This window comes from Neurospora tetrasperma (assembly GCF_000213175.1).
Source record: "Neurospora tetrasperma FGSC 2508 unplaced genomic scaffold NEUTE1scaffold_6, whole genome shotgun sequence".
NCBI lineage: Eukaryota > Fungi > Ascomycota > Sordariomycetes > Sordariales > Sordariaceae > Neurospora > Neurospora tetrasperma.
In genome coordinates, this window is record NW_009799104.1 from 2,353,335 (window position 1) to 2,364,333 (window position 10,999).

The window sequence follows — 10,999 nt, forward strand, 5'->3', positions numbered from 1 at the left end:
ATTCGCAAAGCACCGACAGATAAAGATGAGGCAAAGAAGGGGGAACAAGGGGGTCGAGAGCAACACTGACCTTCAGCCGGTGACACTTTAGTCGTCTTTGCAGCGTCTTCCAAGCCTTCCAATATCCTCATGGGCAATTCTCTCCCCCTTTCTTGTTCTTCTTCCACCAAGCTCAAGCCCAAGCCCAAGTCTAGGCCCGAGCCCACGCCCCCCTCCTCCTCCCCATCCTCATCCCCACCTCCCGTTCCCAGTATCCGGACCCTAAGTCTCCCCAAACTCGACAGAAACCCATCAACCAACCTCTCCTGCTCCGGCTCCAACATGAACCCTTTCCTTGACAGCTCCTCCGCCTTCGTTTTGGCCGTCATCTTCCTCATGCTATCCAAATACCCTCTCTCCGCCAAATCCTTGAAAATCGAGTTCTCGCCCGCACCAGCAATGACGCTACACAGCCTGATCATGGACAGGAACTCGGTCATGCCGTCCGGTAAGCACCTTGCCTGGAAGGCAAGAATCAAAATGGAAGCGAAGCGGGCGTCGCCTTCGGCTGGCGAAGAGCAGGGCGTGCTGAGGGAGCGGTTGAGGAGGGAGATGGACTTTATTCGATGAGAGAGGGCTGCTTGGGAGCCGGAGGAGCGGGATGAGCAGAAGGAAGAGGGGGAGGAGGTGACGAGGGAGAGGTGTGAGGCGGCTAGGCCGAGCATGGCGTGGACTAGGTAGTCGTAACCATGGGATAAAGCTGCCACATTATCCCAGACACTGTGTGCTTGTACGGGGAGAGGCGGGTAAGCGGCAATTAGGAAGTGGTGGAAGAAGCGGAGGTCTTCCATGGTGAATACAGGGGCGAAAGAAGTGGGATTTTGCTGCAGGATCATTGCTGGTGAAGAATTGGCCAGTCGAGCTTGCTGTCCTGTTCCTGATCTAGTGACCAAACGTGACAGAGCAGATGGGTTGGGCGGTTCGGGATATTCGCAAATCAGGCCTATGCGGGTGCAGTTGTCGCACTCGGGCAGTTTCTCGGAACACTTGACTCTCCGGCGTTTACAGGTATAGCAACCACGTCGGGATTTGGTGTGACCTTTTCGCGGGATGGGCTTGTTACGCCGCGTAGTGACGGTTGCGGAGACGGTGGTGTCCGACGTCGACCCGCAGCCCGAACCGGAGACGGAGTCGGAGCTGGAGTAACGGGTTTGTGTATACGCATTGTTGTGCGAAGCGAGGCCGATGTCAGATGGTGTGAGGAAGTGATTCTCAAGGGTATCGAAGCTGAAAGTCTGCTCAGGGAGTTTGAACCCTTCTGGCGTGTTGTTTCCAAAGTCGGTCATCTGGATATCTCCTAGCCAAGGCGCGAATGTCTGAAGGTACGTAGTGAATTCCAACAGGAAACAGTGAGGCAGCCATCACCAAAACTTGGCGATCTTGTTGGGAATAAAAGCAAGTCGGTGATGGTGTGGAGGCAACCATATTGTGCCGTCAATGGTGAAGGATTTGGTGAAAAGAGGCTATGTTGATGCTGGTCTACCCAAATATGAATCATATCGTCCAGGCTAGGCAGCGTTCACCGAATGACCTAACAGCAGCTTCTGTCAGCAAGCTATGAAGCGAGGAGGGCTACAATTCATAACTGGTGTTGATAGTTGGTGCAATCCGGATTGAGCAAGGTCAGAACTCCAGCCTGTCCACCGCGCATTGTGTTTCTTTCAAAGATATATTCCCCGTCGGTCCTCAATAAGAAACTTCACATGCTTCCGCTCTTCCTCTCTTGAACAAGGAACGAAGTCAATGTGGATGTTCTCAGTTGGAGATGCCTCGGCAGCTCGGAATGGAACAGAGCACTCAACGAATTTAAGGTTATAGGACCCCTGTTACTTTAGTTTGTTTACAAGTGCTTACCGTGCTAAGCCGCTGACAGCCTCCGCTCGTTTTAGTGGCACCCACTGAATGACAGTTTGAAGCTCGTGACAATGGAGCTTTCACAGCTCAATGATGGTTCGTTTGTTAGCGCGGTTCTTGTGGCAGGGGTCTGCAAAACAATGTGTAAGGAAAAGTAACGAAATAACCTCCTTCAACGCAACAAAGTTGGAGAGACTCTGAAGTCCCCGAAACGTACAGAGTGAGTACCAACTCTTTGCTTGACAATCGATGAAGTGGTGGTGGTTGCCCGAGTTGAGGCTGTTGAGCAGAGTACATACCTAGGTAGTGAAGTCCCGTGCATGCTAATGAACGTTCCAGCCAGAGCTTACATCGATGCAAAGCGACGTCACACGGCGCCGCGGGGCACAAAGTGGATGGTGACGCGGTCGATGATGGCCCACGAAGATACGTGTCGGTTGCCTTGAATGTCAGCAGCATGTTCTACTGAGGTCATCTGTACAACCGTCATGTACTGTATGTGTACACCCCATAACGTTGGACAACACGGTCCACGTCCTCTCCACTCCCTAATTCCAGGTTATTGTGAACCTCTTCTACGTACATCCTCTACAGTGGTATGTCCGTCGAGTTGTCACACGACGGCAACAACGGAAGAGACCATCCGCGACAGCCGTAGCTCTCCCTTAGGTGCTTACCGTCTCGGGCACTCTGGCTCGGAGCAATCAATTTCGCTTTTACTTCAACCTCAACAAGCCGCCTGACTCCATGTCGGATACACGTCTGACAGCTACCCTATTCGCAAACCCGGCCCAACAACAATCCTTGACCGTCTCCCGGTTCCGCTTTGATTGGCACTTCCACAAGCCTCGGCCCGACCCGACCTGATGACCTATCTGTATAATACCCTCGGGCAACACCTCCTCCTCCTCTAACCACTCGAAATCATCACACACAACTTGACTACCATGGCGAACACAGGGCCCGGAAATGTGCCTTTGCACTTCATTCAAAAACCTCCCTTTACCGTCGAGGACCCCAATGCCCAACCGATCCCAGGCGAGACCATTCCCCGCCGACATCCCAAGGCTAAGAATGGCCTCGCGACTCGCCCTGCACCTGGAGTCAACACCACTCTAGACCTCCTTACTAGAACCGTGGAGCTGTACGGTGATGAACGCGCCATAGGAAGCCGCAAGCTGATCAAGCTTCACAAGGACATCAAAAAGGTCCCCAAGGTCGTTGACGGCGAGACCGTCATGGTGGACAAGGAATGGCAATACTTTGAGCTTACTCCGTATTCGTACATCACCTACGGAGAATATTTCACCATCGTGAAGCAGATAGGCGCTGGTCTTCGCAAACTCGGCTTGGAACCCAAGGACAAATTGCACATCTTTGCTACCACGAGGTACGCTCCTGCTTCTTGCCTATTCCTTCTTGCATCTGCACTTTGCTGATGCTGTCTTTATGCACACCACAGCCCCCAATGGCTCGGCATGTCGCATGCCGCCTCGTCCCAGTCTCTCACCATCGTTACCGCCTACGACACCCTCGGTGAGAGCGGCGTCCAACATTCCCTTGTCCAGAGCAAGGCGAGCGCCATGTTCACCGACCCTCACCTTCTCAAGACAGCTACGAACCCGCTCAAGGAGGCTACATCCGTCAAGATCGTCATCTACAATAATCACACTACGCAGCCCGTGTCCCAAGACAAGATTGATGCCTTCAAGGCCGAGCACCCGGACCTTACCGTGCTCTCTTTCGAAGAACTTCGTGCTCTCGGCGAAGAGAACCCCGTCCCACTCACACCCCCCAATCCGGACGATACCTACTGCATCATGTACACCTCCGGCAGCACCGGTCCACCCAAGGGCGTTCCCGTCAGCCACGCTGGCTTTGTCGCCGCCGTAGCCGGTCTCTACGCCGTCATGGAGGAATCCGTCACCCACCGCGACCGAGTTCTCGCCTACCTGCCGCTTGCCCACATCTTCGAACTCGTCCTGGAAAACCTCGGCGTCTTCGTTGGCGGGACCCTTGGATACTCAAATGCCCGTACCCTTTCCGACACCAGCATGCGCAACTGCCCGGGCGACATGCGCGCCTTCAAGCCCACGATCATGGTCGGCGTTCCGCAGGTTTGGGAGACCGTCAAGAAGGGCATCGAGGGCAAGGTCAACAGCGCCGGCGCCCTCACCAAGGCCTTGTTCTGGGGCGCCTACAACATCAAGTCCTTCCTCGTCTCCAATAACCTACCCGGAAAGACCATCTTCGATGATCTCGTCTTTGGCCAGGTGCGCACCATGACGGGTGGCGAGCTGCGCTTCATTGTCAACGGCGCCAGTGGTATCGCCGCCTCCACGCAGCATTTCATGTCCATGGTGGTTGCGCCCATGCTAAACGGATATGGGTAGGTGATTTTCTGTCTGTCTTCAATCAGTACTTCACTTTGTTAGAAAACGCTTTGCTTACCATGTCAAAAACAGCCTAACCGAGACCTGCGGCAACGGCGCCCTCGGCTCCCCCATGCAATGGACCTCCAACGCCATCGGCGCGATGCCCGCCGCCGTGGAAATGAAACTCGTCTCCCTCCCCGAACTCAACTACCACACCGACACGGTTCCGCCCCAGGGAGAAATCCTCTTCCGTGGCGCCTGCGTCATAAAAGAGTACTACGAAAACCCCGAAGAAACCGCCAAAGCCATCACCCCCGACGGGTGGTTCAAATCCGGCGACATTGGCGAGATCGACGCCAACGGCCATTTGCGGGTAATCGACCGCGTCAAGAATCTCGTCAAGCTCCAGGGCGGCGAGTACATTGCCCTAGAGAAACTCGAGGCTGTGTATAGAGGAGCGGTATTTGTGCATAATATTATGGTGCATGGTGACAATAGTGCCCCGAGGCCGATCGCGGTGGTGGTACCTAATGAGAAGGCGTTGACAGAGAAAGCAAAGGAGTTGGGACTAGGCGCGGAAGCGCCGGGTGAGATGCACAGGAATAGGAAGTTGAGGGATGCGGTTTTGAAGGAGTTGCAGAGTGTGGGGAGGAGGGCTGGGTTAAGTGGAATGGAGACGGTGGCGGGGGTGGTGTTGGTTGATGATGAGTGGACGCCGGCGAATGTGAGTCCCTTTTTTTCTTGGTCCGTGATGAAAGGATTTATGGCGAAGGTGATGCTAACGTATTTTAATGATAGGGTTTTGTTACTGCTACGCAAAAGATTAATAGGAGAGCGGTGAAGGAAAAGTACTCGAAGGAGATTTCGGATTGTCTTGATGGAAAATAACCTAGCCTCGCCCGAGCATTGTTTGAGAGGGGTCGGCTAGGACATGAGAAGGGGTAATTGTAATGGCACCTTGCAAATGGAAAGGGGAGGAGGCCAGAAGACACTCATCCTAGGCACTATGGTAAGGTCAAGCGGATGGGACAAACTAGCATTGTTTGGCATTCATTCATTAGAAGAGAAGAAGAAAAGGGGACTGGGATAGGATACCCTACATGTTTACGCCAGTATTAGGTAGTTTTGCATCGTTGTGCTTTCTCAAGAAGTCAGTTAGTATTATATCCTTATACCCGCCTTTCTGTTCACCGTCTTTCATATTTAAGTATTGTGCAGTTGGTAAACACAAAGAAACAGGGGTATTGTGCGTGCCTATCATAAACTAATAAAACCAACGAGGTTTTTGCAGAGGAAGACAGAAATAAAGAAAAAAAAATACACAGTGTTGCTGTTGTTCGTAATGACCAGTTACCAACTGAACCTAAACATACTGTAAACAGTAATATCTTGTTTAGGCAGTTGGGTTGGGCGTAAGATGGCTCAAAGACACACTACCATCTGCCACCACCGTAACCACTACCGTCATAGTCATAATCTCCTCCTCCCCTTCCTTGTCCTCCATACCCCCCTCCGGCATATCGTCCGTTTTCTCCGTTTCCTCCTCCATTGTTGTGGGGTATCTGATTCTGCCTCATGTCCATGATCCTTTCTCCTCGCTCGATGTCCTCGTTCCACCCGTTATTGTTGTGGTAGTTGCTATTATTGTTGTTGATATTGATAGTGTTGTTGCTTTGGTCGTAGTTATTGACGTTATTGTTGTTGTAATTGTTGTAGCTCGGTTGATAGCTCGATTGGTAGCTCGGTTGGCTGAAATAGTCCTCATCCTCATCCTGCTTTTGGTGCTGCTGCTGCTGCTGCTGCTGCTGCTGCTGCTGCTGCTGTTGCGGTTGTTGTTGATGCTGAAGGAAAGGAGGAGCAGTAGCCGTCCTTGCTATCGGTCTGATATCACCATCACTACTGTTGCTGTCTAAAGCAATGGGAGCCGTGTTGGTCCGCATAAAGGTGTTGCCGAAGGTAGTGGGGCCGAAAAGATCTTCGCCGTCGTTGTCGACTTCGCGGTCAGAAGAGGCGGGCTGCTGGCGCTGTTGCTGGTCCTGAGAGAGAGCGCGGTTGATGCCGCCGAAGTAATCGTCCTCTTCATCTTCCTCCTGCTGCTGAGGTGCCGTAGCGCGGCTGTTGCTGGCGCTGCTCTCTGGCCTGACATCATTATCGCTGTTACCACCGAGGTGATCACTGGAAGCAGCATCGTTACTTGCTTGTCGAACAAGGGTGTTGTTGGCCAAGTAATCCTCACGGCTGGCGGGAGTTGGGGTAGCAGCGACGCTATCGTTGCTGGCTTGCCTGGCATGAGCAGTAGTAGTCTCCGGATCTCGACGAGAAGAAGCAGTAGATGCAACGCTGCCGACACTACCTTGCCTCTGATGAGAACTGCTGCTACTGCTGACGGAAGAAGCCACGCTCCCTTTCCTGCTGCTGCTTGTGCTATTACTGACAGCACTAGCAGCCTTGGAAACACTACCGGCGCTTCCTTGCCTAGAGTGCGTCCCGCTACTCCTGGTTTCCTGATTGGCAGCACCACTACTGCCCTGGCTGCTTACACTTCCATTTCTCGTCTTGGGAGGAGCATCCGTCTTCCTCGAGCTAGGCGAGCCGTCCATCATGTACTCGAGATAATCTGAGGTGACACTTCCTGCTCTGGCGGGGGGCAGCTGTCCACTCGAGGTTTCGACCGGCAATTCAGCTGGTACTTCAGCCACACTACTCAGAGAACTCTTGCTAGGTTTCTGCTGATGGTGATAGTAGGGCTGCCCCTCCGGCGGAGCGGTCATGGTCCTCTGGGGAATGTACGGTTGGTATCCTGGTTGCGTCTGTGGTGGTGGAGCGCTTCCCAGCCTTGGAGGCATCTGTGAGTTGTTCTGCGCTGGATACCCATAGCCATCGTGCCCGTAGTTGTCATGGCCGTTATCATCATACATATAACCTTGTTGTTGTCCGTAATTGTCCTGCCTATAAATATCCTGGCCGTAACCACCACCGTAGCCATCCTGATCGTACCCGTTCGACATGTGGCCACTAAAACCACCATAGGGGTTGTTGGTTTGAGGTACTTGGCTACCTGCCGAGAAGTTGTCGTAATGACTTTGGTTTCCGGCGTTACCAGTATACGCACGCTCAATCGGTCTCGGCTCGGCGCCCCTGTAGTTGTTGTTAGAATAGCTCATCGCAGGAGCAGTTGGCGCCCTAGCGGGTAGCTGGAAAGCGGGCATCGTTGCGGTCGAGTAAGTCGCGGGACTATCAGTGTAGCCAGGTCCAAACGTGGAATTTGGCTGTTGCATTGGAGGCCCGAATTCATTTCTCGGAGGGGCTGTTCCAGCCCTGGGAGGAGGTGGCTGTTGCATGCCAGGTCTAAAGTTGTTCTGAGGCGGAACTGTTCCAGCCCTAGGAGGCTGATAGTCCGCTTGGGACTGGGGTCCAGCACTCGTGTTAGACAGCCCAGTCGCAGCCCGAGTAAGAGGACGAGGTTGGTTCGGCTGGAACTGCGACTGAGGCCCAGGACCCATGTTGGACATGCCAGTCGCAGCTCTTGTAAGTGGCCGTGGCTGAAAGCTCGGTTGCTGTGAAGGCACAGAACTGACGTTGGATATCCCAGTAGCCGTTCTAATAGGGGGACGAGGTTGAAATTCTGACTGCGACGACGCAGTATCGTAGTTAGACAGCCCAGTAGCGGCCCTACCAAGAGGACGCGGTTCGAAGTTCGACTGCGACGCAGTTCCATAGCTGCTCTGTGAAAGCATAGTTGCTGTTCTTGTCGGTGGGATATTATACATATCGATCTTGGGAACAGTAGGAGCATCATTGGCGCGCTGCCTAGCGGGCTCGGCGGCTGCCCCGATGAGTGACGTACTGGAGGCGCCAGAGAATTGCGTCGCAAAGGTTCCTGCACGGGATGGCGGCATCGGTCGCTTTTCAATCGACCCAAGCTCGTAGCCTCCCGGGGTAGAGGGTCGAGAGGTGTAGGCCGGAAGTGTAGCCATCGTATCTTGCCTGCTGAGCGATGGCATATCGGGCAACTTCTCGGTTCTGCTTTCAATGCTAGCGCCGACATTCGGTAGTGTCGCCTTCATTGTCATCGGCCTATCCTCGCCCTTCTTCTTGGCCGCTTTCATTTGCGCCTTCTTCCTCTTTTCTTCCTCCTCGGCCATTGCCGCGTTGATCTTGGCCGACACAATCTGCTTTAAGCGCTTGTTGACCTTGCGCTCGCAGAATCCAGTCAAGCCGCCATCCGCACGAGGGATATAACACCACAAGAAGCAGACGAAGAGGACTCCGGAGAGCAGCAATTGTAGGAATGAGAAGATCCAGATGAGCAGTGTAAAGCACATGCCGGATAGAGTAGCAGCTTGGCGGTAGTCGTTCTCAGCAAAAGCCTCGATTTTTCTGAAGAAATCCATCATTGAGGTTCCAAAATCCTGCCCATCTACTCTGAGGTTACTGTTGTAAAAAGAGTATAGGGTGAATGCGTTGACAACCTGTCGAGGTCCAGAACAGAAAAGGACACGGATCCATGCTAATAGGCACGTTGATGAGTATGATTTGGGTCAACGGCAACAAAAGGGGGAGGGGTGATGAGGGAGGCTTACATTGAAAGTTGAAGTAGCAGAACAGTGCAATATACTCAGCACCCTTTTTACTCTCGGTCAACGCGGCGAAAACCAGGAACCGCTTCCATCCTTTTCCGCCAAAAATTCGCAAACTCTCGAGTTTCGCGGCCAGGTGATCAAGGAAGGATTCGGCGACACTTCCGCTGCGCATAGCTCGGTTGGCACGAATATGCTCGTATATGAGGTTGACCGCAGAAAGGATAATGCAGATGGTGAAAATCCACTTTGATACGACGATAGGAATGAGTGAGGTTGGTTGAACCTGAGAAGACCATTTCTGGAAAGCCAACAGTTGAACCATGGTGAAAATATCGACGATGTAGACGGCGCACGAGATAAAGATGGAAACCCATAGGTAAGCGTACGCTAAAGGGGTGAAGACTGATGTGGATTTGAAGTCATTAAGACTCTTGATGGCGGTTAGTAGATGCAAGAGACCATCAATTGGCTTCTGGGTAAGGGAGGCTCACGATAAAATCCCACTTTTGTTCCGGTTGGACAGTCACCTTTCGCCGGAACAAATCAAAAAACCCCATCTTGTCAACAAGTTGGGGGGCAAGTAGAGCTGCCCAAAAGAAGTCCTAGTCGGGTAAGAGTAAAGAAAGAAGAGTTAGGTCAATCGACACAGTCGATACCAATTGAAATAAACCCGAAAAGAGTAAAGAAGATAATGAGTGGAATGCTCCCGGACCCGCCGTCGGCACAAGTCGTCCCTCGTCCAGCGATGGTGTTGACTGTGCCTACCTCTGTGAAGGGGTAAGACACTCCAGATTCGTGACGTCGATGAAGGTATCGACGACGACGATGAATTTGGAGAGTGGAAAGAAGAGAAAGGATAATCGATGTAAAGAAAGAAGAAGAAGAAGAAGAAGGAGAAGAAGCAGTTGGTTGGTGAATGAGTGGGTCGTTTCCTTCGCTGTGTGGAGGAACCGTCGAGCCCTATTCCAACTGGAGTCGCATTGCCGCAGATGGTTCAGAATGGTTGTGGAAGCGCCGCCGAGGATTTGCGTGCGTCTGCGGATTGGAATCGGGAAGGTTCAGCCTGCATGCGGGCGGCAAGCAAGCAAGCAAGCAAGCGAGCAATTCAAATGTCCGACTAATTCGATGATTGACTGATTGTGTACTCGTTGGCTCGTTCGCGGGGTGCAGACTGCGGAGGGCGTGCGCAGAGGACGGGGACGGGGCCAGCGATTGGCAAAGTGATGGGCAGTGATGAGCCCGGATCGACAGGTTGAGTTTCGAGGATTGGAGAAGGGACCGTGGGTCACGGCGACCGGATTGACGTTTGATCGCCAGGTCAAAAGTGGGTTTGCGTGCTTGCGACGTCGCAAGTTATGGTCGACCCGATTGCTATTGTGGTCGAGGTAGTTCAATTGGGAGACGGGATGAAAGTCAAGTGAAGGACTTGGTGGCTGATGTTGTTGATTGCTATTGTAGGCGACTCGCTGGCTTCGAGTCCCGAAAGAGACAGACGGAAATAAAATGAGAGACTGGGCAAATCCCTTTGCGCGTATCCAGATGAAACACCTTCTACGATTGGAACAAACATGAAGGAACGTGGTATGTAAGGGAATGCCAGGGGAGGGCCGAACAGAGCAGAAAAGACACATAAAAGTCCTGGGCAGAAAGATTGGTGAGAAGGGATCAAGTGAAATGGGAGCGAGGAGATGCCCAGAGAAGAATGGCCGAAGATGAGATTCTGTGGATGCACCGCAAGCAAGGGTCTCGTCTCATTTTTGCACACCCAGTCGCCAGGAACGCCAGGAACGTCAGGTACCAAGACGAAAGGGGCCAGTGCGAGGCCGAGGCGGCGTCGATGTGCACGCCAGGGAATGGCTTGGGTGCAACCCCGAGCCAACCGTGACCCCGAGCCACACTAAGGTAGGTACCGTTCGTCTGACGGGACCTTGTGGTTCAACCCCTGCATCATCGAATTCGGTGTCCAGCTGTGGGGAAGCTGACGTTGCCGTTGATGGGGTTACACAATAATACTTTGAATATCCTCTTGAATGTTCAATATCCTGTAGCTAGCCCTGGCTAGTGCAAACACCAGATTCTCTTTACGTACTACCACTAGCTGATATTAGTGATTGGCTCATGACATCCAAGACCTTCGAGCCTCCCCCC

The 10,999-nt window shown here is 52.8% G+C and overlaps 4 protein-coding genes across 4 annotated transcripts; 2 read left to right on the forward strand and 2 right to left on the reverse strand.

Moving 5' to 3' along the window:
* Positions 1–70: 70 nt before the first annotated feature.
* NEUTE1DRAFT_148861 (uncharacterized protein) lies at positions 71–1,325 on the reverse strand (the record flags this gene model as incomplete). The annotated part of the gene is made up of 1 exon (XM_009856204.1): positions 71–1,325. A coding segment is annotated over one exon (1,254 nt), but the record flags the coding sequence as incomplete, so codon positions are not given.
* A 1,515-nt stretch (positions 1,326–2,840) lies between these two features.
* NEUTE1DRAFT_124791 (uncharacterized protein) lies at positions 2,841–5,446 on the forward strand (the record flags this gene model as incomplete). The annotated part of the gene is made up of 4 exons (XM_009856205.1): positions 2,841–3,283; positions 3,356–4,282; positions 4,359–4,992; positions 5,067–5,446. The coding sequence occupies 4 exons, from the start codon at positions 2,841–2,843 to the stop codon at positions 5,154–5,156; spliced, it is 2,094 nt and encodes a 697-aa protein (XP_009854507.1).
* Positions 5,447–5,701: 255 nt separating this feature from the next.
* NEUTE1DRAFT_148863 (uncharacterized protein) lies at positions 5,702–9,408 on the reverse strand (the record flags this gene model as incomplete). Its single annotated transcript, XM_009856206.1, has 3 exons — positions 5,702–8,778; positions 8,852–9,281; positions 9,343–9,408. The coding sequence occupies 3 exons, from the start codon at positions 9,406–9,408 to the stop codon at positions 5,702–5,704; spliced, it is 3,573 nt and encodes a 1,190-aa protein (XP_009854508.1).
* Positions 9,409–9,542: 134 nt separating this feature from the next.
* Positions 9,543–10,736, forward strand: NEUTE1DRAFT_104008 (uncharacterized protein; the record flags this gene model as incomplete). The annotated part of the gene is made up of 6 exons (XM_009856207.1): positions 9,543–9,599; positions 9,643–9,689; positions 9,810–9,907; positions 10,022–10,102; positions 10,169–10,268; positions 10,514–10,736. The coding sequence occupies 6 exons, from the start codon at positions 9,543–9,545 to the stop codon at positions 10,734–10,736; spliced, it is 606 nt and encodes a 201-aa protein (XP_009854509.1).
* Between the last annotated feature and the right edge of the window lie 263 nt (positions 10,737–10,999).